The sequence below is a fragment of the Dermacentor variabilis genome, chromosome 9 (assembly GCF_050947875.1).
Source record: "Dermacentor variabilis isolate Ectoservices chromosome 9, ASM5094787v1, whole genome shotgun sequence".
Lineage (NCBI taxonomy): Eukaryota > Metazoa > Arthropoda > Arachnida > Ixodida > Ixodidae > Dermacentor > Dermacentor variabilis.
Window position 1 is genome coordinate 44,884,304 of NC_134576.1, and position 27,734 is coordinate 44,912,037.

The window sequence follows — 27,734 nt, forward strand, 5'->3', positions numbered from 1 at the left end:
GTGCGGTGGCGGCTGTGAATCATGCCAATGGGTCTCTCACGCGCCGCCTCTCGCGCTCTCCTGATTAACGAGGCAGTCGCGCCACACACCGATCCGTTTACAATGTGCCGCCCGAGACAGGTTGTCCGCGTCAGCCAATATATCGTGAAATGAAAACACATGTACAGCTGCGCTGAAATTTCGCTTTAGGGATTATCGTAATTGTCGGTGAATTGTTTTGCCCGTTTTACAGCAACGTCAAATGAAAGCCCGTGAGGAGCGCATTAAAAGTCTGTCGGACCTGTTCGCATCCATCCGAACGGTGAAGATGTACGCCTGGGAAGAGGCCCTGCAGGAGACGGTGCAGCGTCTGCGCAACGTCGAGCTCTCGTGGCTCTTCCGGGCGAACCTGCTGGACGGCGTGCTTGATTCTGTTTACACGGCCTCCACTTCTGTGGTGCGTATACAACGCGTGCATAGTGGTTAACATTATTTTCGGCCCTCTGTTCAGTGTTACCGCACAGTTTTGTAACGCGCATGTCTTTATCGCACGCTTATCGTCTTTCTTGACGAAATATTTACTGGCTCAAACACGAGACGAGGAGGTGAAGGTGAAAAAGAAAGAGGAGAAATAAAGGACTGGTTAAGAAAAGTGAACAAAGATAGAATTCGAACAGTTGAGTCCTGATTTTAGGAAGTAGAGCGAGAATTACGAAGATTTCCCAAAATAATTAAGGAGATATACAATGCTAAAGCATACAAAGCTGTTCCAAACAAAGGAACTCTACGCCGATTGTTCGGTCGGCTACTCGGGGCTGTGAAAGCAGGACCTAACTTAGCCGTGGAACATATGTAACGAGAGCGGTTGATGATTATGGATTGCAGCGTTTTGCTCCAGGCTGCAACCACCATGATGATCGCCATAGAAACGCTGATTTTCGTAATTCTGCACATCTCCAAGTTAAAGAAAGAAACGATGAACCAAGTGCCCACGCTAAAAAAGGCAAGGTCGAAGTAAACGTTCAAGTTATTCAAGTAATTCAAGTCCAAGTAATTCGATGAATAAATGTTGACTACATTGGTTGTCTTTCTCTCTTTTTCTTATTCATCGTTCACTCAGTTTGTGTTCTTTCGTAGCGTATTTCATGCGCAATTACGTAGACCTTGTCTTATTTCGGGTCGACACTTGGTGGACACTTTCTATGGTTGATTTTTCTCTTTCTTGGGAGACAGTTCATTACAGATAGCCAGATACGCCAAACCAGTGTGGTCACCGAAAAAGATAGTCTTCAAAAGCATTCAATCTCGACGCGCACGGCTAAAGCGATGGGCCTGCCAGAACAATGGGCATCCTCGCATGCGTGCGACTTAGACGCAGCTGCACACCAAAGACCAATGGGATGCCTAAGCCTGCATTGGGCGGCCACGGGGTCACTAATGAAGCGGTGCAGGGTGATATTGGCTGGAAAAGTTTTGAACTGAGGGAAGCGCAGAGTGTAAGTGATGTTGAAGAATGACTGAGGGTTATGGCAGAACATAAATGGGTTGCGAGAGTTCTTACATATTTGTACAGGAAAAACATTGACTCCCATAGCACGAAACTAACTAAAAGCTTACCAGCAAGTGTGTGACCGGTATGGTCAGCAACATGGCAACAAACAACGTCAAACGCCAAGTCAGAGAGTCTAGAACAATCTCATGGGCGGCGGAAAAGAAAAAGAAACCTGCTATGAGTAACTACCTCAAAGGACAAGACTAAACCAGGAAAAAAACAATTGATGGTAACTCAAAGGGAAGCTCCTTACTTACCGAAGCGAGATCAGGGTGCCGTAGAACGAGTAGTTATAAGGCGAGACATACCAAGGATGAAGAAGCATTTGTTTTCCGCGGTAAAGCTAGGGAAGCCATGAGATATATTTTAATAATTGCGAAGATAATTGTTCTGCGGAAACCCACAAGGTGGAGAGAAGTAATTGATGCAGGGAAAATCGGACATCCACTCGTTGGTAGCAATTGCTACAAAGGAAACCCATACGGGTTCCTCGAAAGAAAAGCCTCGCAGTTGAAGAAAAATTCGTCCTGGTCCGGCACTCGAGCCCAGGACCACCGCCTTTCCGGGGCAGCCGCTCAACCATCTGAACTAACCAGGCGGCCAGCGGATGGTAGGGCGAGGTCGAATTTGTCAAGAACTCGAAGCAAAGGCGACAAAGGCCTCCTTCAAGCCCTTGGGTTCAATAATAGCAGGAAGAAAGTAAACATGTCTGCAGTAGAGATAACTAAGAGGCAATTGGAGGTTTGGTGCGAACCCGCCGTGGTTTCTCAGTGGCTATGGTGTTGGGCTGCTCAGCACGAGGTCGCGGGATCGAATCCCGGCCACGGCGGCCGCATTTCGATGGGGGCGAAATGCGAAAACACCCTTGTGCTTAGATTTAGGTGCACGTTAAAGGACCCCAGGCGGTCGAATTTTCCGCAGTCCTCCACACGGCGTGCCTCATAATCAGGAAGTGGTTTTGGAACGTAAAACCCCATAATTTAATTTTTAGGTTTGGTGCGAGAACAGTAGGCAGACCACAAACAACGGAGGCGTACAGAATTGATAGTAATGGTTGAAAAAGCTTGATGCTGGGAATATTTGTATTTGCGTGCCTTTCGAAAATATAGCTAGGACATTAGGCATAATAAGAACACGAACTTGGTGGCGGGAGCCACCACCCTGCTTCAAAAGGGACTTTCATAGTATCCATCCATCCATTCATGCGCACTCCCACCGGAAGTGCGCGGCGAAAGCGAGGGGCATGCAGAAACAACCAGCATAACTGTACGCGTGTGCAAGTTAGCACGTATTCGGCAAGTAGTGCTAGTAGCAAAATATTGCGCACTCTATTCGCCCCGAAGGTTTACGGCTATTGCTACTTGTTTTCGGCATAGAAAGGTATCATTTGGAGAGGTTTTCATGACCATATGGCATGTCCAAGTCAATTAACCGAGCATGTTTTTCTAAAGGTTGTTACAAGATAGCCAGATCCGAGATACACTAAAACCATGTGCAGTCAGTAAAGAAGACCTTGTCGGCAGAAGCAACTATTTATTCACCATAGGTGCATTTCACGCTATTTACTATTCCCTCGTTCTTCCGCTGAATAACGGATGCTGCGTTAGGGGGAGACAAGCATACTTCCCCATATGTCAATTGAATGTCGGGGGTGTACTGCACCGAACAGTTGTCCAGCACTAGGCACACTTTTTCTGATAGTGCACGTCAGATCTCGATGCTGCAATATAGGCCGATTTTTTGTCTGTCTCATCAAATCCCGAACGATCACCAACTTTCCCTCATAAGATTGAATTTGTACACGCATTAAGCCCAATGGCACGCATTTGAGGATTGGCCGCACTGAAGCTAATAATTTGTACTACACGGCATGTTCATTTTATATTTTAATGGCGTTATTAATGGTACATTCCGCTCCTTTGCAATGCGCTGCAATTCGACGCGGAGAACCAACGTCACCTAGATAGCAGGCCTTCACACTCTGCTTCGTGACGTCGTGTTGCTTGGCCCGAAGCTTCCACTGTCAAACGCAGCTTAACTACAGCAGTAACGAAATAATCGGCGTGGCTGAGTTTCGAAAGTGCCCATTTGAATCTATGCAACTCGGACCAAACAGCACGACGCCGTTATCCTGCTCCCGGAGGCTTTGTACTGTCTAGGTGGTGTTGGGAGAACCACTACAGTGCAGCAAGGTAAAGCCTGCCCCGGCCGAACGTTCACTTTCTCCCAGAGAAAACGAAGGCGCTACGACAGGGAATCTGTCGGATGTCCGTTGTGGTTCCAGGTCAAAGGTGAGAGCGCCCTCTAGCGCTCTGAGATGAAAGCAGCTGAAGAATGAACTAGGTGGATGTGTTTCACGCGCTCTATTTACCATTGAACGTAAACTGCACCTCGGGATCGGGCTAGAGCACTCGCAATCAACTAGTCAAATGGATCATTGGCGAGAAAACGCAGCTGTAACCACCATCAAGCGCCGAAACACTCCGCAATTCATGGTAGTTTCAATGAGGAGGACGATACTATAAGCATTTGTGGATGGAGAAGCGCGTGCAGGAATGCTGATTATTGTTTAATGAAGGCAGCTTTTTGTGCACCACGATTCACTGGCACCATCTACGCAGCTGACGATCATCCTCTTCTCGGCGTTGTACTTTCTGGAGCCCTACAAGCAGCTGACACCAGAGCTGTCCTTCTCGTGCCTGTACCTCCTGTTCGTGACGGAGTTGACGCTCTCTTCGACGGCGCTGATCTTCAGGAATGGACGGCAGGTATTATCTTCGGCGACGTGCCACTTGTCATTGTTGCTTATAACCTATAGAGTCACGGTGCACGGTGAAAGCATTTCCACACTTGAGGGCAATGCTTAGTCCATGGCTAAGTATATGGTTTTGGAAATTCATCGTGTCTTTTTTTTTTCTTTTTTAACCTAAGTAGAACGTTAGACAGTACAATAGCAAGATCTTGGTTGCGCAAAACACCGCCCCCGTTCCAAAGGGGACGCTCATAACACCCGTCCATCCATCCATCCATCCATCCATCCATCCTGCCACCCTAATCCTTCACGCCAACTTATGAATGCTCCAGGAAAAAAATAACTGTAGCAGACTTGCGCGACCTAACAGAATCACAACCCCATTTCCAGCTAAGCTGGTTCTTTTGCACAGCTTAGCAGAAGGACTTCAGTTGTTTGTAATTAAATCAAGTGCATTCAAATGTTGCCAGTATATGACTGGCCTGTTCGAAACTTCCTTAGAAAGTTTTACTAAGGCAGTAATTCATCTATACACGTTTTACTTCGCCAGAACATTGGACATATGGTCCACGTAATCCCCTCCCCCCGATTCTCGTTACATTTGATCGCGGTTGCGTTCCCAGTTCTACGAGGACCGCGGTGTAAATGCGGGTTGGTTGTAAGAGACAGCCGCAACGCCCTGGGGCGCTTGCATATGCAGTTTGCTGCAAATGACGCAATTAATCCACAAACTTTAAATTTTACCACTTCATCACTCAGTAAATGGCCCTTACACTCCCCACACCATAACAAGCCTCATTTATCTCGCCGAGAATATCGTATAACGCATTCAAAATCCGAAAAAGCAAGGATTCAGTAAATATTTGCAGCGCTTCTATTGAAACCAGGATAGCTAAAATATCCCGCCACATTGTACTTGAGATGGCCCAAATTTTGCCTGAGTAAAAAGTTTGTATAACGCAGAGTTTTCTTGGCATATTGGGAAATGTCGTTGATAGCTGCGATCTCGCACATTCTAACACTTGTTTAAGAAATTTTTGCCAAACCCTGTATTTGATCCGTAGGCATTGAAATTCGTGCACAGATTCGCCGTAGTGATCGGCACCATTTTCTTCGTACGATTTAAATAAAAATTACATTAAGGGGTATTACGTGCCAAAAGCACGATCTGATTATGGGGCACGCCATAGTGGGGGACTCCGGAATAATTTGTATTAAGAGGGGTTCTCTAACGTGCACCTAAATCTAAGTACACGGGTGTTTTCGCGTTTCGCCCCCGTCGAAATGAGGCCGCCGTCGCGGGGATTCGATCCCGCGACTTCATGCTTGGCATACCAACGCCATGGCTACTATGCAACCACGGCGGGTTCTTCGTATGATCTTGGCGGTGTTCGTAGTTATGCCAGTGCAGCATGCTTAATTTTGTACCGCTCGTAAAATACGCTCCTATAGCGCTCCGGACCACTTGCAGACCTATTTTATTGCAAGAGTTTAAATTAACCAACACACTTTGAAAGCTGCATACATATTGCTAAGCCGTGTCCCTTATTCTCTTGAAATGTAAACTATGTCTGTTACTTAATTCAACGAGGGCAAAGCAATACCAACTGCGAATTCCTTATGATGCGGGAAAATAAGAAAAATACGAAAGCGCAGTAATAGTTTGCAGCGCTTCCTATTATCCAGGGCCGTAAAATTTTCACCACACATTCGATGTGACATTCCCTTAATGTTAATTTAATTTGAAACTGGTAGATAGAACACTTATTTAAGGACTCCACAAGATATTGCGCATAAGGGCATTATTATACCTTAAAACAATTAAAACCTTTTTGCATATTCAGTGTTTGATTTGCGCGTATTTAACTGCGCACAGTGATTTGCCATAGACGTAAGTTCCCTCATTTTAGTAAAATACAATCTCGGTAGCACTTGGAGTTATGCGACGGCTGCGTGCAACATTTCGCGCCACTCTTAAAACCAAGTAGATAGTTAATAAAATATATGGCTCCTAAATAGATAATTTGTTGGACAGACTGTAATTGCCCTCCATCACATCAAATTTAGCCTACGCACAACCGACAACCTGCCCATTTTATTAGCCAGATATGAAGTTTTTACCAGTGCTAACATATGTTACAGAAACTTGGTGGTCAACAAAGAAACTCGTGAACAAGTTCAGGACCACTCAAAGAGCAATGGACCGAAAAATGCTAGGCGTAACGTCAAGAGGCAGGAAGAAAGCAGTGTAGACCAGAGAGCAAACGGAGATAGCCAATATTATATTGGACATTAGGAGCATAAAATGGAGCTAGGCAAGCAATGTAATGCGTAGGGTAGATAACCGTTTGATCATTAGAGTCCCAGAATGGCTGCGAAGGGAACGGAAGTGCAGTCGTGGACGGCAGAAAACTAAGTGCGGCGACTATGTGAGCAAATTTTTAGGCACAAGTTGGTATCAGCAAGCGCAAGACAGGGGTAATCGCAGATCGCTGGGAGAAGCCTTCGTCCTGTAGTGGACGTAAAAATAGGCTCACAATTATGATGATGATAGTTCTCTCGGGACACTCGGAAACATAGCATCAAAAATTGCATAACGCTTTCAAGCACTTTACAGAAAAATATTTTGTGACGAACGCTGGGGCCCTATGATGTAAAACTATTCCAATGGGTTTTTATTCCAATCTCCTGATGTCAAATTTGCGTAACCGCCGACGCAAGCATCGGGCGGTGACCCACAGGGTTGTGTAAACAGATCAATGAAACAATTTCCTCGTTTATAGGAGGTAAATTTGTATGCTTTCAAACGGATAACATTGCGTGCACTGAGCGGCTTGTCTTATCTAATTGACTGGCCAGAGGCGAGGAGCACGCTCAAGTGGAGAGGGATTCGATGTGGCCGAGCCACTGCACTGAAAATCGGCAACCGGATGAGGAGGGTGGGCCGACGTCTGCGATTGTTCCGATTTCCCTTGCTTAGCTTGAGGTGGCTGGTCGAAAATCGCGGCGGCATGCAACGGAAGCTTAAGAATGACGCTAAAACGGATCCTCAGCAAAGAAGAGTTGGCAAAACGAGGTCGTAAACGTGCCGAAAGTGCTCGGAATCGTTACACGGCCACGCAAAAAGTTTTATTGTACGCAAATAAACCGATGCTCACCGGCAGGTGCGAGTAGCCAATGCCTGAGCGATCGGTGGCAGCCATTTTTTATTCTATTCGGAACGGTACAGCCTGGGCTATTCAGAACAAAATTAAGTTTTTTTCCGCATAATAATGCATCTTTACCGCGTACACGTCATCTTGACGCGGTAATTTTTTGCAGTTTTGTGACGTCGCGTGACAGGCAGGTGAAGTTGGTGCAGCCCGGAAACTTTTGACCAATCGCCGAGGGCTAACGACAAAAAGGCGTCGTATCAGAAATAACTATGTTTCTTCCGTTTGGTCAAATCATGCATAATCAGTGTGTGTACGTCATATCAGATGTGGAGCTATCGAGGTTTTCATGTCGTCGGGTGACAGACAGGTGAAGTGGGGGTGGTCCAAAAAAGTTTTTGACCAATCGTGGAAGGTTGATTGCAGAATTGGAGTAGAAAAGTTTGGAATAGTTCTACATTATAGCGCGCCTGTATTCATTGCACATGCATTCACCTTTGCGCGCGAATTTTCCATAAGTTTCTACCTGTGTTCGCTAAATGTGATTGTGGTGGAATTTGTTGTTTCGCCAAAGCAGTGTGCTCAATTTCGCAGCATCGGAAAATTTTGCAGTTCGGAAAATGCCCTGATAATGCTCCGGGACACTTGATGACGTAATTGCTTTCAAAGGCTATAATAAACCCACATGTTCAAGTCTTCCCTACGCATTACTCATAACGTGTTCACCAAATATAAGCAAGGTACTTAGTTTATTTCGCCGAGGACATTAGGGAAACCAACAACGAATTCCTTATGACGCATAAAAATATGGAAAAGAAACAAGTATTCAATAAAAATTTGAAATGTTCTATATTTAATAAGCGCGTAACACTAAAGTTTCACCACATACTAAACCTAATATTAGCTTTATTCAGACAGAATTTCAAGTGATTGTTTTGCACCGTTACTTTAGGACTCTGCCAAACATTGCGCATACCGTATGACACTGTGTAACGCTCTAATAAGTAACTTACTACAAAGGCTGTAGCTAACATGATTGGTTTAAACATTTCGCGCTCGTCACTCTGAACAGTCTTCCTTCATCAATGACATATAAGCATTGCGCCTAACATATCTCATTACGGAGCCCAAGGAAAAGCAACCACATGCCTCTTATTGGCATAAAAATTTGATGACCAGTATTAGGTATTCATTTTGAAGGTAGCCACTTAGAGCACACGATTTAATTTTTAAGTACCCGTCACGTATACAACGACTCCGATTCCCTGCAAGTACGAAATTTCTGTCGTTTACGGTACTTCCAGGTGTATAGGGTAACTTTCTAAGCAGTTACTATAACCCCTCTAAACGGGCCAAAAAATGCGGTGTATATTCATTTACCCGCTAATTGACACACGCACTTCGACATTTGCGTGCTCATTGTTCCTAACATTCTCCAGATTCCCTTAAAATACTAACTCCGTGAAAATATACCAACCTTTTTTCCTGAAATTCACGAAATTCGGCATATACCGATTGGGAGCGCTTCTATTCGCTTTAGCAGCTTCGCTCTAAAATCGCCACTGCAGGAGCCTCCCGAGTCCCCGCCATTAGAAGCGTCCACTACGAACGGCCACTACACAACAAGGTTGGCGATGTCGAAAGTCATGTTCTGCGAAGCTTTGTTGTCATCTGATAGTCACAGAAAGATCTGGTATCGCTCTGTAGGAGAACCGAAAAGGATTGACCAGTTTATTCCGTCACGTAAAAATTCAAGGAATAAACATTTTTAATCAATAATTAGTGACAATTTACCATTGAAAACGGGACATGCTATGTCGCTGGAGGTCGTGTCTATTTTCACTGCGGAGAGTGGCTTCTGCATACAGGGCGCACGGGCGCTCGTTTGCATTTACCGCTGTTTTATTGCGAGCCACATCAACGGGCGCAATACTTTCCAGACACACTTGAAAACGTGTGATTTCAGCAGCACTGTCAAGTATTTTCCATGCCCAAACGTGGTGAGGGCCCCTATAAACTTCTTAAGCAATTTTAATGGGATAGCATTAAGGGTTCCGTGTCGTACAAAAACCTACGTCAGCGTCCCGCGTCCCGCGTCAACCATCTTCTCGCAAAAGAAAAATAATTCCGAACCATGAATGCCCAACCACGCAGATCTTCCGTAAAGCGCAGAGACGTTACACAACTAAATTAATTTCTCAAAGTAAAATGCGGCAGAAAAGTTGTAAAGTACGACTTACACACAACCAACAGACATGATAGCGTGGGATTGTAATTTGAATATACAAGAAAACATAATTCTGTTGCGCTGAGACTCAAGCACAAACCCCTTTTCTAGCGTTTCTAACATTCATAGACCAGTGAGCCCGGTACCGTGCAACACCTCCAGATGGCGCTCGCCACGGCGCGTCCGCGGCCCACGCAAGAGGCCACTTTTCTACCAGAAAGCTGGTCTCCGTGTACAGCGCTCGCTGACACCGTTTCCCCGTAAACATTACGGTTACATAAGCCGCAGTTTCCGAGAAGCGTTAGATGCAGTCAGGGACCTTTGAATGCTATCGTGTTCTACTCTTAAAGGTGAAGCTTAAGTCCTTCAAATTTTTTCGCATAGTATTGGAACAGTGCTGACGTAAACCATTCTCTTTTTTTTTTTCTCGTGCAGGTAGCTTTGGGTCTCGGACGCATATCCGAGTTCTGTACTGAGATGGATCAAGAAGAACACAAGGAGAAGGCTACCTATGACATTTACCGGAAGGCAGGTGAGCTGCCGTCCGCAACGACAGCGACAGCAGCAGTATCCCACCGTTCACATCTCACATGACACGTATCACGCTTGTCCAAAAATGTCGTATGGTCATACGAACGAGCAAAATAGAAACAGGGGGGCCCAATTTTTTTGTTAATCTCGACCATATAAATCCACTAGGCAATGAAGCCAAGGAAAGCATAGTGTAAATTAGCCGTTGAAAAGTATTGAATTGTAGAACATAACGAGGGAAAGGGAGAATTAGAGTGGATGAAGAGACAACTTGTCACCGGCTCGAGAAGAAATCACAATCATCGCATCACGCGAGCGTTGCACTACAAGTCGTGCTACGGCGATGGCTGTCAATCTATCCGCTATCTGGGACATTTATGTGCACTCTTCTAGCCCTGGGAGTGTTAGCCAATGCCGCTCAGGGTCATGGCGGGTCGATGCAGAACATCCATCTTCGCCTGGTGGTGGTCAAAATTAATCCAGAGCCCTCCTGTAGGCGTCCTTCAAGTGCATCGTGGCATCGTGAAGCTTAGGGATAGTAAGCTCGTACATCTGTGTATGCTCTTTATGGCTACATGAATGCTAAAGACTTCGAATAAGAATCGAATATTTTTCCCCTTTGCAATTCATGTTTGAGTAAAAAATACAGTAGTTTGAATTCTTGAGCATGGGTCTCTGTTCGTATGTACGAGATAAAACTTAGTGGAGGCTACAGGGCTAGAATTTATGGAACTGAAAACTGTTTCAAATGAATATGCTGCAGGAGAACCATCAAATGCCGCGCAGACATAAGAGTTCTTGAGCGAAACCTTGGGGCAGGTAACCTTGCTCAGGAATTTCCTGCCATTGAATGAGGTTTTGTGGCTTTTATGCAGCCTATATAAGAACTCTCTGTCTTAATACTTCTAATACTTCTTATAGCAGTATTATCTACTTCTTATACTTCTAATACTTCTTATAACAGCATTAGAATACTTCTTGTACAACAACTGATTATTTGGCCTGACGGCCAAATAATCAATTTTTTCAATTCTATTGAACACAATGCGTGGTGGCCGTGGGATCGTCCTGTCAACACAACTCACTACTTTGATCTGAATGCGTGCTGTTGCCTTGATTCATGACTATCATTAGACTGTTCTAGTAGAGCGTTAACCGTCCGCTCCGCTCATGCCAGTATATGCTCACAATTTACACACAGCCGCTCAGCGGAACGCTAGAGCATATACGCAACGCTCATACCGGCAGTGGGACGTAGAAAGACGTAGAACGCTGCCCAAGTTCCGCTATAAAACGGATTGAGCGGAGCGGCAGGGTGTGCCTACACCCTTCCTTTGCTGTTTTACAGCCAAGTTGACAGCACGCCACTGGCGTGTCTGGGAGACGCACTCATTAAGTACGCGAAAACAACGCAGTTCATTCAGGCACCGCTGCACATCAAATGCAAGCGGAGCGAGCATAAGCAATACGGCAACACTCTGATAAGACTAGAGATTCTTAGCAGAGCCTGTTTGCGGGTCGCTGCGACGAGCGAGCCACCAGTGGGTTTACGGAGCGACTGGTGACACTCGCGCCTGCTCGTATGCTCGCCTGTTCACCTGAGCGGAGCGCGCCCCGCGAGCGAGCGACATTATTGAACCAAAATGGCGGCGCCAGCACGAACACCGCCACATCAGCATCGTTGTCTTCAACGCGGCACTAGCACGTGGGCAGGCGAGAAAGCCTCGCAGATGCTTTGCTGCTCAAGAACTGTGGATTCTGCGTGGAGTAGCAGAAGCGAGGCCATTTTAATGCGAAATCGTTATATTGTCATGTGGTACTGGCGGTAAAGAACAGAGCAGGAATACTGTGAAAGACAAAATTAACTTTTATTGGGCGAACCTGGGCCCACAAGAACAGGCTACAGTCAAACCAGAACGATAGCAGCGAACACAGTCACGATCGTAGAAAATCTGATCAGTGGGTCAAGCGCGTCAGATCATGCACATGAGCCATCGAAGGCTCCAGAGTAATCGCTGGTGCCCGCGTGTCTTCCAGAAAGTTCTACGCAATTCGCGTCGCACATGCAATTAGATTACACAAGCTTCGTTGACAACAGATAGCAGCAAGAACCGTCCATTCGATAAGTACGGACGCGTTCCACGCTGAGCGACATAATGCAGCGTAAACGAACATGATTAGCAACAGCGGAGAGTAATATGGAAGTACTACGCTCGGGTATAATGAAGTGTTTCAAAAGAATCCGGTATAGCAAAAAAATTCGGCCGAAATACTGAAGCGTTCGCGAAGTACTTTCTTGATGTTGCGCAAAAGCAAACCATCGACATAACCCATTCGCAGAGTGCACAGCACCTTGAGTTGCTCCGTGTACGAGTTACTCGACTTTGTATACACCGGCGAAGAATTTTTTTATAGCACGGGCGTCGTCAGCAGAGCTTTACTGAATGTTTCTGTTCACTTTCATTTTAACAATAAACGCACTGCGAGGCATCGAATGCGGTCTAAAAGAAGTTGTACAGAATATGGTTAGGTCGCAGCCGCTGCTGTTTTCAGGGCACGTGAACCTGAGGAAATGCGGCTTCTCGTGGAGCAGTCCGAAGGAGGAAAACAAGCAGGAGCACCTGAGGGCCGTCAACCTCGACGTGCGGCCGGGATCCCTGGTGGGCGTCGTCGGCTTCGTGGGCAGCGGCAAGTCATCGCTCCTGTCGGGGATCCTAGGAGAGATGCCCTGCACGGTGGGGCGGGTCGTCTGCACGGTGAGCTATGCCTCGTGAAAAAAAAACTACTCTCGGTCAGAGTATCGTGTACTGCAAAGCACAAGAGACGGAGCAAAAGACGAATATGCCGATGAAGAGGGAATCATTAGAGAACTTTAGCCTCATTGTCCTTAAACTTTTTAACGTTTTCGGATTACCGGCCGGGTGACCGGAGCTGTGGACAGCAGTGGAAAACTGGCAGCGACTCCTCGTGAGACTGCGTCCAAGTACGATGTGACTGAAGTATTTTGCGGCCACGTGAGCGTTCTTGTCAAGCGAAAATCATAAAAAGACCGCAGGTTAAGAATGATGTCGCTGTAAACGCTTTGCACCAGCAGTTGATTAGAATGTGGTAGGTCAGCGCAGTGTCAGTTTCATTTAGTTTTTATTGTACAGTATCAGCTTTGTGTGCTCCCTGGTTAAACTCTCCGTCATAAGATGTCCCTATCAGCGCGTAGTTGCTGTGCGCCTCTGCGGTAACACGGTTAACCGCAATCAGTAAGAGGGTGGCGGACAAGCTAAAATGATTCATTCTGTCTGCCGAAATTTTAGTTTCATCACCTTTCGCACATCTTAAAAAGCCTGCACAGCAGATCACGAGTTTTCGGCCTTGACAAATTTTGTTACGTTTACACAATGTGGATACCATGCGAAAACATTCTATAGAAAAATGAGACATCACAGCAAGAACTAATTCAGCGTTAGTGTACTGAAAAAAATACGTACCCAGTGATTTAAAAGCTATGCTGACGTAAAACATTGTGACAAGAAACAAAAGATGCGACCCTGTTAATTACGACATGCTGACACCGAGAGCAAACTACGATCCGTCTTCGTTCCAACTAATTTTACTCAAACCCTGTACTTATATTATTCGAAATTATAAAACAAGCCTAAAGAGTTTCGAGATGTGTTCGACGCATTTTAGATGCCTGTATTTTCGTCAATGCATTTATTTCTAATTCACTACCTGAAGGGGACGTACACCAAAACCGGTGGGTCGGAACGGTTGACATTTGAGGACAGATAAGCCAGTTGATACAGATAAGTGGCTCAGCAGAACCCAAAATTATTCTAGAGAAGTACTGACTGAACATAATACATTGTGGCGCTATAGACGTCGGTAACACTAGACGAAGGTAACGCACAGATGAATCGCGGCATTAAAACAGCAGTGCCGGAAACACAGAAGAGTCGGAGCCTTGTATAAGGATAGAGTTCGATCACTGGGAGGGTCTGAAAACACACTGCATATGCATAACACCCAAAGTGAGGCACGTCACAAAAAATATTACTCGTGCAGTAGGCCACCACAATTCTCCGTCCACAATTTATGTGCACAAGTAAGAACAGCTATGAACAACGGCACTTTTAAATAAATCGTTGAATTTCGCGCTAAATTCACTATCGGGAACACCGGAACTCCGATTGTGCAGCTGCCGTGGGAGCTATGAGTAAACACAGATCTACCTAATGTTGGTGCTAATGACTTGAGACGTTTCTGTCGCGTTATTCACTATGAGCTAGTTTTGTCAATTTTCTTGCAATCGGTTCTTTTTTTTCGAATGCACAAAGGCAGTGCGTCGTCGCACAGATGAATAATTATTGTAATTTATTGCATATACAGCCCATCGTTTTTCAATTGTCAATTTGAATATTGTATGAAGCCAAATCGTTGTTTGAAACCCAACCGACGAAGTTTATGCAAATCGAAGCGGTGTCCGTCGTTCGCATGCTGGTTGAAACGCCATACTCTAACTCGCGTAGCCACAAGGGGCCAGATTCCCCTGTACTGATTTTATAGAAAACTTTCTTCACGGGCAAGTTATTCTCGTCTTCACAAACTTCTGAGCGCTTGTGAGAGCATTCTTCGTCGCCGCAAGCGTAGATATTCCTGCAAGAATTACTAAAGGGAACTTGCGACCGTTTAGCTAGGATGGGTATGATGGCTAATACATTAATTTGAAACTGGTGGGACAACGCTGAACGACGGGACAAGAAAGACATTTGGCAGCATGTATTTCTTGTGCCGCCGTTTAGCGCTGTTCCAACAGTTTCAAATATACTGTAACGCCCACAAAAGGCGTTACCTTCAAGCCGGGTAGAGTTAGATGCGATGGCCTTGATCAGCTGAGCGCCTTTCGAGATTCAGCTAGCCAGCCACACGTCGTCCTCTTCGTCCACCACTCTTCGGTGCCCCCGCATACTGTTTGTTGAGGCGTGAACCCACTATGCACGTAAGAGCGTCACATTTCCCTCCGCGCAGACGAAGCCCGTCGGGAAAGTCAAAAGGCTGTCGAGAAATAAAGGGCGTTAAACGGGCGACATGCGAAAGTTCAGTCTTGGCTGACCGTCGGCCATTTGATGTGAGGCGTGCTATGCGGTAGGTTAATTCGCTGATACGCTCCATAATAACATAGGGTCCAACATAGCGGGCCAGCAGTTTTTCACATAATCCACGTTTCCTGGTTGGTTTCCAGAGCAACACTAAATCACCATGGTCATATATGACGTGTCGACGTCGGCGGTCGCAGCGTGCCTTCGAGCGGTCTTGTGAAATAACAGTGAGTAAAGAAGCAAGTCGTTGGGCTTCTTCAGCAAGACAGACTGTCTCTGATATACAAAGATTATCGTGGCTGGAAAACGGAAAGATAGTGTCTAGTGTATAACAAAGGGGACGAGCGTAAAGAAGAAAGAAGGGACTGTAGCCCGTAACTTCATGCTTTGAGGTGTTAAATGCGTACGTAATGAAAGGTAGCACGCTGTCCCAGTTCTAATGATCTGACGCGACATACATGGACAGCAAGTTCGTAAGAGTTCTGTTCGTGCGTTCCGTAAGGCCATTTGTTTGGGGATGATACGGGGTGGAATGTCGAAACCTTGAAGCACATAGACGAAGCATCTCTTCGATCACGTCTGCAGTGAACGGCCGCCCACGATCGCTGATGATGACTCTGGGAGGTCCATGTCGGAGAATGACAAAACGCAGCAGAAAAATACACACTTCGGTTGCAGTAGCCGGTGGTATTGCAGCTGTCTCACAGTAGCGTGTCAAGTGAAAGGCACACATGATTCCAGCGATTCCCATCGGATGAACGCGGGAAAGGACCGAGGAGGTCGATGCCAACTTGCTCAAAGGGAATGCTGGGGGGGGGGGGGGCACTGGATGAAGTTGACCAGGAGGAACACTCGTCGGACGCTTGTAACGTTGACACTCGCTGCGGCTGGACACATACTGGGCGGTCGTCTGGCGCATTTTAGGCCAGTAGAACCTTTCTTGAAGACGGTAGAGAGTTCGCGCAGAACCCAAATGACCAGATGTTGGATCGTCATGCATAGCGCGCAAGACGGAGAGACGGAGACTCTCCGGGACCACCAGAAGATATCTTGGGCCTGTAGTAGAATAGTTCTTTTTCATCCACTCGCAGAAACGAGTGGATGGTGCTGATTGCCTTGCAGTAATGAGCAGTGGTTCTAAAGTTCTGTCTTTTTGTTGCTCGACCTTGAAGGTATTTATATCAGGAAATCCCGGCTCCAGTGATGCGATATAGCAGTCGAAGTTGTCCGCGTCGCAGTCCGTCGTTGGAAGCAGCATGCGCGAGAGGCAGTCAGTGTCGGCGTGTCGGCGGCCGCTTTTATCATCATCATCATCATCAGCCTGGTTACGCCCACTGCAGGGCAAAGGCCTCTCCCATACTTCTCCAACAACCCCGGTCATGTACTAATTGTGGCCATGCCGTCCCTGCAAACTTCTTAATCTCATCCGCCCACCTCACTTTCTACCGCCCCCTGCTACGCTTCCCTTCCCTTGGGATCCAGTCCGTAACCCTTAATGACCATCGGTTATCTTCCCTCCTCATTACATGTCCTGCCCATGCCCATTTCTTTTTCTTGATTTGAACTAAGATGTCATTAACTCACGTTTGTTCCCTCACCCAATCTGCTCTTTTCTTATCCCTTAACGTTACACCTATCATTCTTCTTTCCATAGCTCGTTGTGTCATCCTCAATTTGAGTAGAACCCTTTTCGTAAGCCTCCAGGTTTCTGCCCCGTAGGTAAGTACTGGTAAGACACAGCTATTATATACTTTTCTCTTGAGGGATAACGGCAACCTGCTATTCATGATTTGGGAATGCCTGCCAAACGCACTCCAGCCCATTCTTATTCTTCTGATTATTTCCGTCTCATCATCCGGATCCGCCGTCACTACCTGCCCTAAGTAGATGTATTCCCTTACGACTTCCAGTGCCTCGCTGCCTATTGTAAATTGCTGTTCTCTCCCGAGACTGTTAAGCATTACTTTAGTTTTCTGCATATTAATTTTTAGACCCACTCTTCTGCTTTGCCTCTCCAGGTCAGTGAGCATGCATTGCAATTGGTCCCCTGAGTTACTAAGCAAGGCAATATCATCAGCGAATCGCAAGTTACTAAGGTATTCTCCATTAACTTTTATCCCCAATTCTTCCCAATCCAGGTCTCTGAATACCTCCTGTAAACACGCTGTGAATAGCATTGGAGATATCGTATCTCCCTGCCTGACGCCTTTCTTTATTGGGATTTTGTTGCTTGCTTTATGGAGGACTACGGTGGCTGTGGAGCCGCTATAGATATCTTCCAGTATTTTTACATATGGCTCATCTACACCCTGATTCCGTAATGCCTCCATGACTGCTGAGGTTTCGACTGAATCAAACGCTTTCTCGTAATCAATGAAAGCTATATACAACGGTTGCTTATATTCTGCACATTTCTCTATCACTTGATTGATAGTGTGAATATGGTCTATTGTTGAGTAGCCTTTACGGAATCCTGCCTGGTCATTTGGTTGACAGAAGTCTAAGGTGTTCCTGATTCTATTTGCAATTACCTTAGTAAATACTTTGTAGGCAACGGACAGTAAGCTGATCGGTCTATAATTTTTCAAGTCTTTGGCGTCCCCTTTCTTATGGATTAGGATTATGTTAGCGTTCTTCCAAGATTCCGGTACGCTCGAGGTCATGAGGCATTGCGTATACAGGGTGGCCAGTTTCTCTATAACAATCTGTCCACCATTCTTGAACAAATCTGCTGTTACCTGATCCTCCCCAGCTGCCTTCCCCCTTTGCATATCTCCTAAGGCTTTCTTTACTTCTTCCGGCGTTACCTTCGGGATTTCGAATTCCTCTAGACTATTTTCTCTTCCATTATCGTCGTGGGTGCCACTGGTACTGTATAAATCTCTATAGAACTCCTCAGCCACTTGAACTATCTCATCCATATTAGTAATGATATTGCCGGCTTTCTCTCTTAACGCATACATCTGATTCTTGCCAATTCCTAGTTTCTTCTTCACTGTTTTTAGGCTTCCTCCGCTCCTGAGAGCATGTTCAATTCTATCCATATTATACTTCCTTATGTCAGCTGACTTACGCTTGTTGATTAACTTCGAAAGTACTGCCAGTTCTATTCTAGCTGTAGGGTTAGATGCTTTCATACATTGGCGTTTCTTGATCAGATCTTTCGTCTCCTGCGATAGTTTGCTGGTATCCTGCCTAACGGAGTTACCACCGACTTCCATTGCACACTCCTTAATGATGCCCACAAGATTGTCGTTCATTGCTGCAACACTAAGGTCCTCTTCCTGAGTTAAAGCTGAATACCTGTTCTGTAGCTTGATCTGGAATTCCTCTATTTTCCCTCTTACCGCTAACTCATTGATCGGCTTCTTATGTACCAGTTTCTTCCGTTCCCTCCTCAGGTCTAGGCTAATTCGAGTTCTTACCATCCTGTGGTCACTGCAGCGCACCTTGCCGAGCACGTCCACATCTTGTATGATGCCAGGGTTAGCGCAGAGTATGAGGTCTATTTCATTTCTAGTCTCGCCGTTCGGGCTCCTCCACGTCCACTTTCGGGTATCCCGCTTGCGGAAGAAGGTATTCATTATCCTCATATTATTCTGTTCCGCAAACTCTACTAATAACTCTCCCCTGCTATTCCTAGTGCCTATGCCATATTCCCCCACTGCCTTGTCTCCAGCCTGCTTCTTGCCTACCTTGGCATTAAAGTCGTCCATTAGTATAGTGTATTTAGTTTTCACTCTCCCCACCGCCGATTCCACGTCTTCATAGAAGCTTTCGACTTCCTGGTCATCATGACTGGATGTAGGGGCGTAGACCTGTACAATCTTCATTTGTACCTCTTATTAAGTTTCACAACAAGACCTGCCACCCTCTCGTTAATGCTGTAGAATTCCTGTATGTTACCAGCTATATTCTTATTTATCAGGAATCCGACTCCTAGTTCTCTTCTATCCGCTAAGCCCCAGTAGCACAGGACGTGCCCGCTATTTAGCACTGTATATGCTTCTTTCGGCCTCCTAACTTCACTGAGCCCTATTATATCCCATTTACTGCCCTCTAATTCCTCCAATAGCACTGCTAGACTCGCCTCACTAGATAACGTTCTAGCGTTAAACGTTGCCAGGTTCATATTCCAATGGCGGCCTGTCCGGAGCCAGTGATTCTTAGCACCCTCTGCTGCGTCGCAGGTCTGACCGCCGCCGTGGTCAGTTGCTTCGCAGCTGCTGGGGACTGAGGGGACTTTACCGCTTTTATAAGAAACGGTAAAGTTATATTCCTGTAAACGGAGTGTCCAACGCGCAAGCCGGCCCGACGGATCACGGAGATTAACCAGCCAGCAGAGAGAATGATGGTCTGTCACCACAGTGAAGGGGCGCCCGTACAGGTACGACCGGAAGCGCTGTATTGCGAAAATAACTGCAAGACATTCTTGCTCTGTAACGGTATAGTTACGCTCGGACTTACTTAAAGAACGACTCGCATAGGTGACGACGTGTTCTTTGGTGTCGACGCGTTGAATAAGGACAGCGCCGATGCCAATAGCGCTAGCGTCCGTATGAACTTCTGTGGGAGCCGCATGGTCGAAGTGTCGGAGAATGGGATGAGACGTCAGACGAGACTTCAGCTCACGAAAACTAGCTTCACATTCAGGAGTCCATTCAAAGGGAACGCCCTTCTGGAGGAGGCATGTCAGCGGATACGCGATGTTGGCAAATCAACGAATAAACCGGCGAAAGTACGAGCAAAGCTCTAGAAGACTGCGTAGCTCTTTTACATGGCGAGGTTACGTGAAGGCTTCCACCGTAGAAGTCTTCGCTGGATCAGGTCGTATACCGTCCTTATCCACTAGGTGTCCCAGAACGAGTGTTTGGCGCTCTCCAAAATGACACTTCTTCGAGTTGAGCACCAAACCCGCTTTGTCGAAGCAGTCTAGCACAAGATCGAGACGTGCGTTGTGTTCACTGAACGTGCGCCCGAAAATCACTGCATCGTCTAGATAGCGCATGCATACTTCCCGCTTCAAACCACGCAGGATGTTGTCCATGAAGCGCTCGAAAGTTGCAGGCGCATTACAGAGCCCGAACGGCATCACATTAAATTCAAAAAGTGCATCTGGTGTTACAAATACCGTTTTCTCCTTGTCTGCCTTGTGCATAGGAATCTGCCAGTACCCCGACCTCAAGTCAACAGACGAAAAGTAAGAAGCTGATGAGAGGTAGTCGATAGCATCATCAATACGCGGAAGAGGATATACGTCCTTTTTAGTGATGGTGTTGAGGCGGCGGTAGTCAACGCAAAATCCCCTTTTACCATCTTTCTTTCTAACCAGAATCACTGGCGCTACCCATGGACTACAGGATTCTTGGATTACATTCTTATTTAGCATTTCGTGGACTTGGTCATTGATCACCTTGCGTTCAGATGGGGAGACTCTGTATGGTTTCTGTCGCAACGGTTGGGCAGATCCCGTATCTATGCGATGGTGTATACGAGAAGGAGGAAGCAATGGTGGTCCCTCTTGCAGGAAGAAGTCAAACAGTCGGGAATGTTTTAGCAGAATATTCGCCACTTCGTGACGCTGCTTGGTGCTGAGTGACTTGTTTACCATAGTCAGAAATGAGGAGTGCGCCGCAGGGCAGACATTAACGAAATGGCGCTCATCCGCATAATCAAGGGCCTCTGTAAGAACGGCGAGCGATAACACTTGATCTTCATGGTAGGCGGCAAGTTTCACACCCTGTGGTAGTATTTCAGGTTCACTCGAACAGTTTACGGCCCATAAGTTGGTGCGTCCCTGAACAACTGACAGCATGCAATACGGTATCAGTACATTCCTCTTGATGCAACTCAGGTGAACGGGCTCCACGGTAGCGTCAAACGTTCCGTCGGTGGTGGGGAAACAGGCGACTGAAACACACGTTGCGGATAACGGAGGCACAACTGTATCCCCGGATACGCAAAGCACACTTTCACTATACGGTGGGCCTTCCATAAAGGCAGCAGAAAAGCTCGTACCTACACTGATTTCACCCGTTTTGCAGTCGACGGTGGCACCACACAGTTTAAAAAAATCAAGGCCCAGGATTACGTCATGCGTAGAATCAGGCAGAACAGCGACCTCCGCGTTAAATATTTGACCACCCAAGGTAACGTCTACATTACACACGCCCACAGGATACAACAACTCCCCTCTCACTCCACGAAACGTATCGGCACGGTTCCAGCGAAACATCACCTTTCGTCCTAGGAGGCTTTTGAACGGAAGACTCATCACTGAAACGGTTGCTCCCGTGTCCACTAAGGTGGTGGATGAAACCCCGTCAATTAATAAAAACACCTTATCCTTAAACATACGAATGGTTGGAGGTATCTCTGTCGACATCGAAGATTGCCCAGCGACCTCACCTCCAATGGCCGCGCTGGCTAGTTTTCCGGAGGTGGCGACGGGTATCGACGCCGCGGAGAGGGCGAGCGGCTTACACGAGGAGCGGGTGGTGGTGTCAAGCTGCGATCTGATGCTGGAGAACGGTTCCGCAGCGGCTCCGGGTGCTGGTGAGGCAAGCTTCCTAAGTATGTGTGCGAGGGCGAATATGTTTCGCCTAGAGGAGCGCGGTACCGACTATCGTCGATCGGTCGAACCTCGGTGGTTGGCGGCGATTTTAGTACCTGGCAATGTGACCCAAGTCGCCACAGCTATAACACACAGGTAAACGACGATCGATGAACTGCCCTTCGAAGCGCTCAGCCGTGGGGGGTCGTGTAGCAGAGCGAAGCGGCTGAGCCTGCTGCACAGGAGGAACGGTCGGTCTGCGTGCAAACCTGCTGAGCCGAGGGTGTTCTGCAGGTCGGCGTTCGGGCGTAAATGTGTCTTCACGTGGCCATGGAGCTCCTCTGTGGTTGACGTCTGTGACACATACCGCCGGTTGCCAGGAAGCGCAGCGTGCGGCAGGCGCCATGTGTTGCGGGTAATAAGCATCAGGTTGTCCTATGACGTCGCGCAAGTTCCTGGTGCCGCAGCAGTTCTTCACGCACGATCTGCCGTACAGTAGACGAAACATCGGCGGACGGGCTCTCATCGACGCTGGCAACGGTTGTCACATTCGCCAGGCGTCCAAGTTTTGCCACAATGCGACGTGTTTTCAAGGTCTCAAACGTACGGCAATGACGCACGACATCTGAGACGGAATCAACGTGTTGCCGGCTTATGAGGAAATTGTATACATCTTCTGCAATTCCTTTGAGGAGATGTCCGACTCGGTCTTCCTCGGACATCTGCGAATTTACGATTTTGCACAGCTTGAGGATTTCCTCTATGTATATAGTGCATGTTGCTCCAGGAGCTTGAGCCCTTTGAGCAAGTGTTCTCTCGGCGCGTTTTTGTTTGGCGTAGGTGTCGCCAAAACACTTCTTAATTTCCTCGACAAAGTGCTCCCACGTTCTTAGGGAGTCTTCGTGGTTTTCATACCACATCAGCGCTGTCTCACTCAGAAAGAGAGCGACATATTCAAGGTGAGTGACAGAATCCCAACGGTTGTAGCGGCTCACCCTTGCGTAGTGCGTCAGCCACTCGTCGACGTCTTCGCCCTCTTTTCCCGCGAACGAGCGTGGTTCCATGTAGTGCTGCAAAGGTCCAACTGGCGCTGACCTTTGAGAAGGTGAAACTAGAGCTGGCATTTGCCCACCTCCGTCCTGAGCCATAGGGAAGGTCGTTGGCAAGAGACCGGCAAGACGACGGCTCCGGCGAAGTTCTAGATGTTGCGACTCCATGGTACGTTCTGTCGTACCCAGCACCTCCACCACTCTGTTACGCCCACAAAAGGCGTTACTTTGAAGCCGGGTAGAGTTAGATGCGATGGCCTTGATCAGCTGAGCGCCTGTCGAGATTCAGCCAGCCAGCCACATGTCGTCCTCTTCGTTCACCACTCTTCGGTGCCCCCGCATACTGTTTGTTGAGGCGTGAACCCACTATGCACGTAAGAGCGTCACAATACCGCCAAGCACAATTTTCAAGCTTTGGATTGAAAATTTCAAGATGTATTTGCCTGATTATCGTGCTTGTGGCCCAGATGTCGTGTGAGTTTATTTACGGCGATATTTCGAATAAAGAAAATTTTTGAAACGCAGAAATGAATAAGTCTTGTGAACATGCATAATAACTCCGATATGTTGCATGTATAGTACAATGTCTCGCCGAAAAGGATTCCTTGACCAAGTCACAAAGCTGTTTGAAGCTACAAGGACGAAGTTTATGCAGATAAATGGCAACCATGGGTGCCATTCCCGCCACATATACGACTTTTATATTGTCGAAATCGCCATTTTGTCAGCTACGACTGGCCTAGATGTCAGCTACAGCTGGCCTAGATGCCTGTTACGAACTATTTGATTGGCTCAGAATATCATCATTACGCAAAGTGGCGATTCGGTGCAATTTGCCTATGTCTACAGTACCACCCTATGAATATAGTGCTGGCTGATGCCCCCCATGCTTGTAGCTCCCACAGACATTGGTGCCACAGTTCCCTCAAGTAATTTTTGTAGGAAACCCTACGGGCGGAAACAGAACACAAGTTTCATACCCCTTCGGCCGCGTACAGTCAAAGCAATAGGTGTTGCGACGTGGAAGGGATCAGCGTCTGGCGTTTCTTTCAGTCCGGGAAGTGCCCTATTCAGGGCAGCGTCAATTGCCGCCATGCTGATGCTTCGAGCTAATCAGAGAAGCCGTAACAGACCTATGGGCATTATGGTAAACAAGATGGCGATGTTGACATTCTGGCGAAATTCGACGCATCCAGAATAGCACCCTGAAACGCTTATTTGTGCAGAACTCCGCGAGAGAACGTTCCAGAGGGAGTGTGTCCATATCTAAGCGGATTTTTTTGGAGTCACCATATGCACAAATGATATTTGTAAGCTAGCTGCAAGGTGCGTGCGACGTTAAAGTCATCGATTCCAAGAGAACGGGGATTCGCTCAATATTTATAAGGTATGTGTAAACGTTGGATTCAGTGCTACACTACGAACAACGAAGGAACGCCGATTTGTGGATCCGTTTTTTTCTCGATCCACGGTCACCTCTAGGGACATTCTAGAACCTTACGAGCGACGTTCCCGTCGCAGGCAGACACGTATTGGGCTCCTGTCAAAATTATACTTTGGAGGCACATATTTGACGGTACGCAGAAACTTGGGGTAAAATTACTTTTTTTTACAAACATTTTATTGACTTCTATGTACTCTAGAAAGTCACTCGAGTTTCTGCAGTTTATGTCACGCGAATAAACTAGAGGCTGTCGTAGGCTGTTACCAGATGCCCCATAACTTGTCTACCAACCCTCTCTTGCCTTTTAACATTACACATTATTAAGAAGATGAAGCAACAAACTGGGGTAAGCTGTGCTTCCGTTACTCAAATTCTTGAGAAGCGACGAACTTCTCACCCTGCGTAATCGCTGAACCGATATCTATACCATTTCATGCACTGCAAAGAAAATTTCGAGTTTTAATAATTTGGGGAGTCAAGGAGTTTTCTTTTTCTTGGAATAGCGAACTTTTTCAACAATTTGTAAGGTTTCACATAAGTGCAATCCCCAATTATGGGACAGAAAGATAAAGTCAAGCTGGATTTTAGGCCCGCGAGTGTAATCGTTTGGGATAACGTGCTGCTTCAGAGTTCGAATAGTGACGTGGGTGGGGAAAACGCATATCACAATGTTAGGCGCGGGTTGCCAAATTGTGCTGATGAAACGACAATAAGTATGTTTTGGGGGTTCCCGCGGTAAACAGCGCAATATTCTGAGCTTGGCCAGATTTGCTAACCTAAAAATAAATAACTACTCGGAGCTCTTGAACGAAAGTGTCGAAGTAGCCTTTTTGCAGTTTCCAAATTAGAAAAAAAAGAACGAGTATATTACATATATTCACTAAAGAATCAATGTAGTAAGACAGTATTACAGCAGGGTAAACTTTTCACTTGCCGTTAAATTTCTTCTGCATTTTTACGTGCAGGGTCGCATCGCATACGTGCCGCAGCTCGCACATGTGCACAACATGACAGTTCGCGACAACATACTGTACGGGAAAGCAATGGACGACGACTTCTATGACGAAGTGATCGCCTGCTGCAAACTCATCGACGACCTCAATCGACTCCCCGCTGGAGACCTGACGGAGATCGGCGAGAAGGTGAGCCACACGGGAGCCATGAAGGTCCTTCAAGCTTCCGTATTACTCGTGATAGAACAGTATAGATGGTATTGATAAGTACATTAGGCGCTGTAGCGGGGGACTCCAGCTTACTGTTCACCACCTGAAATGCTCCTGAAAGGGGGACGTGACACAGTCGTCTATTAGCTTGTTATTGCAAGGTTAAAGGGACCTATAATATTATACACACAAAAGATGGAACTGTCAGCTCGTGCTTTAAACTACCGATTGAATTTAAAATTATTCTCCTTAAAGGACGCCTCTTGTGCAGCCCACGCGGACCATGACAAGCCCCGATGTTCAGGTTGCTGTAGGAAATTAAGCAGGTTGCCACAGCCAACGCGGCATTACGCGACGTTTTCCCCAGCAGTTGCACCACAACATGTTACTAACGACGTTTAAAATGCATTATGAAGTCGTTTGCCTATTTGTGGTGCTGGGGATCGCATCGCGAAACAAACGACGCGGCAACGGAGCGGTGTGCCTGACCATCGCCGATACTGTTTAAACATTGGAGATGTGCATATGATCAGCGCATACGGGGTGTCATTCGCCGACGTTTTAGGCTGGAGATGCTGACAGAGGCGACTTTTCATGAAGGGGACATTTTGTGACGCTGCCTTACACTTTTGGGGATGTTTAATACAAAGATGCGCACACAGCAGCAGCGGCAACTGGTGATGTTGTCATCAATGTTTTTTTTTCTTTGCACAGCGTGGAGTGGTTATTGTTTCTGCCGACTTCTTTAGGGGCTGTGTGAATATATCGTATATTACGTTTATAAGGCAGGACAGCAAACACGCCAGGACATTATAAGCCAGGACAGCAAACACGGTTAAGCTACGTACCGCTTAAGGCTGTTGATTCTGAATGGTCTCTTGGCATTCAAAGGTTCCCGAATGAAGGGCTCGTTCACAGAATCATTTCAAATAACTAAGCACTTTCCCTGGCTGAACTAGTAGTTAACACAATTTCTCCCGATAAAGACAAAATTAGTTAGATGGAGAAACTTCAAGGCCCCTCATGTATCCGGCTTGGCGCGGTGTATAGAAACCTTAAAACCTTACGACGATGAAATTCTTGAACATGCCGTCTAACCACCAGGCATGGATGAATATACTCTGGCTCGCATTCCTACTTCACTTATTGCTTGAATACCACCTAGCTACTTCAGTTTATACTGAGACCCACTATACTGTTCATAGTCATCTCGGGTAGCGGTATGGTTGTCACGTTTTGTGCACTGCGGGCTAGCAAATAACGATGAATACAAGAACACAAGACGAGCGGTGAAGATTTCCATTTGCGGATGCCTTCGTCCGCACGCATGCTCGTTTGATGCATGTTTGTTTGTCTTTATTGTTTTATGACACTAAGGTTCTGCATAGAGACATAGATCAAACAGGTTAGCAAATAATCGAACGTTCTCTCAATCAGCAGAATGGAGGACGCGTGCGTAGGCCAAGCGTCCTTCGCAATGTCGGATAACAAATTTGAATGTCTTTATCGTGTCAAAATTAGGCGCGATAACCATACGTAGTTGTTTATAATCTTTTATTATCCGTTGTAATTGTTTCCGATAGCCACCGCGTGGTTAACTGTTCCCCGTTGGTTACATTGGTTTCGGGACAAAGTACTCCATCTGCTGTTCTTTTCAAACAAAACCTACAGCTGTGATATAGGCGCCTGTTTTCTATAAGATCACCGTACTATAACAGCTCGCACACGTATTCGTTTTGCTTCAATACGTGTCTGTTGGCTCCCCCGCGGCAACCACCCCCAGGGCGGCAACCTGAGTGGCGGCCAGAAGCAGCGCATCTCACTCGCCCGCGCAGTGTACAGCAACAGCGACGTGTACCTGCTCGATGATCCATTGAGCGCCTTGGACCCCGTGGTCGGCAACAGCATCTTCCAGGCCGTCATCGGAAACACAGGCATGCTCGGCAACAAGGTACGTGACCTGTCTGGCTTTATATATGGCTTGCATGGACGTCAACATGGTCGCCATGTTGAGACCCCGGAACAGAGAGAAGCAGCGTGAAAAAAAAATCGAGAACGGGCTGATATAATACAGCGAGACATAAAACTCGATTCTTTACCTCTCTTATCATCCAGCGCACACGGCCGGCTGATCCCATTGACAACGTGGGCGGAGCGTCGCTGTTAGGACTGACCGCCATGTTCGAGTACTAGCATGGCGAGGAGTTGCGCCCATGACGTCACAAAAAAACTATCTATA

The 27,734-nt window shown here is 46.8% G+C and overlaps 1 protein-coding gene across 1 annotated transcript in view; it reads left to right on the forward strand.

Moving 5' to 3' along the window:
* The window catches only part of LOC142592648 (multidrug resistance protein mrp-7-like), a 226,056-nt gene that overhangs the window by 119,153 nt on the left and 79,169 nt on the right, over positions 1-27,734 (forward strand). Inside the window, exons 11-16 of the mRNA XM_075704207.1 lie at positions 233-436; positions 4,153-4,299; positions 10,098-10,194; positions 12,747-12,949; positions 25,298-25,474; positions 27,279-27,446. Coding sequence (XP_075560322.1) covers positions 233-436; positions 4,153-4,299; positions 10,098-10,194; positions 12,747-12,949; positions 25,298-25,474; positions 27,279-27,446 — 996 coding nt within the window. The remainder of the gene's footprint in view (positions 1-232; positions 437-4,152; positions 4,300-10,097; positions 10,195-12,746; positions 12,950-25,297; positions 25,475-27,278; positions 27,447-27,734) is intronic.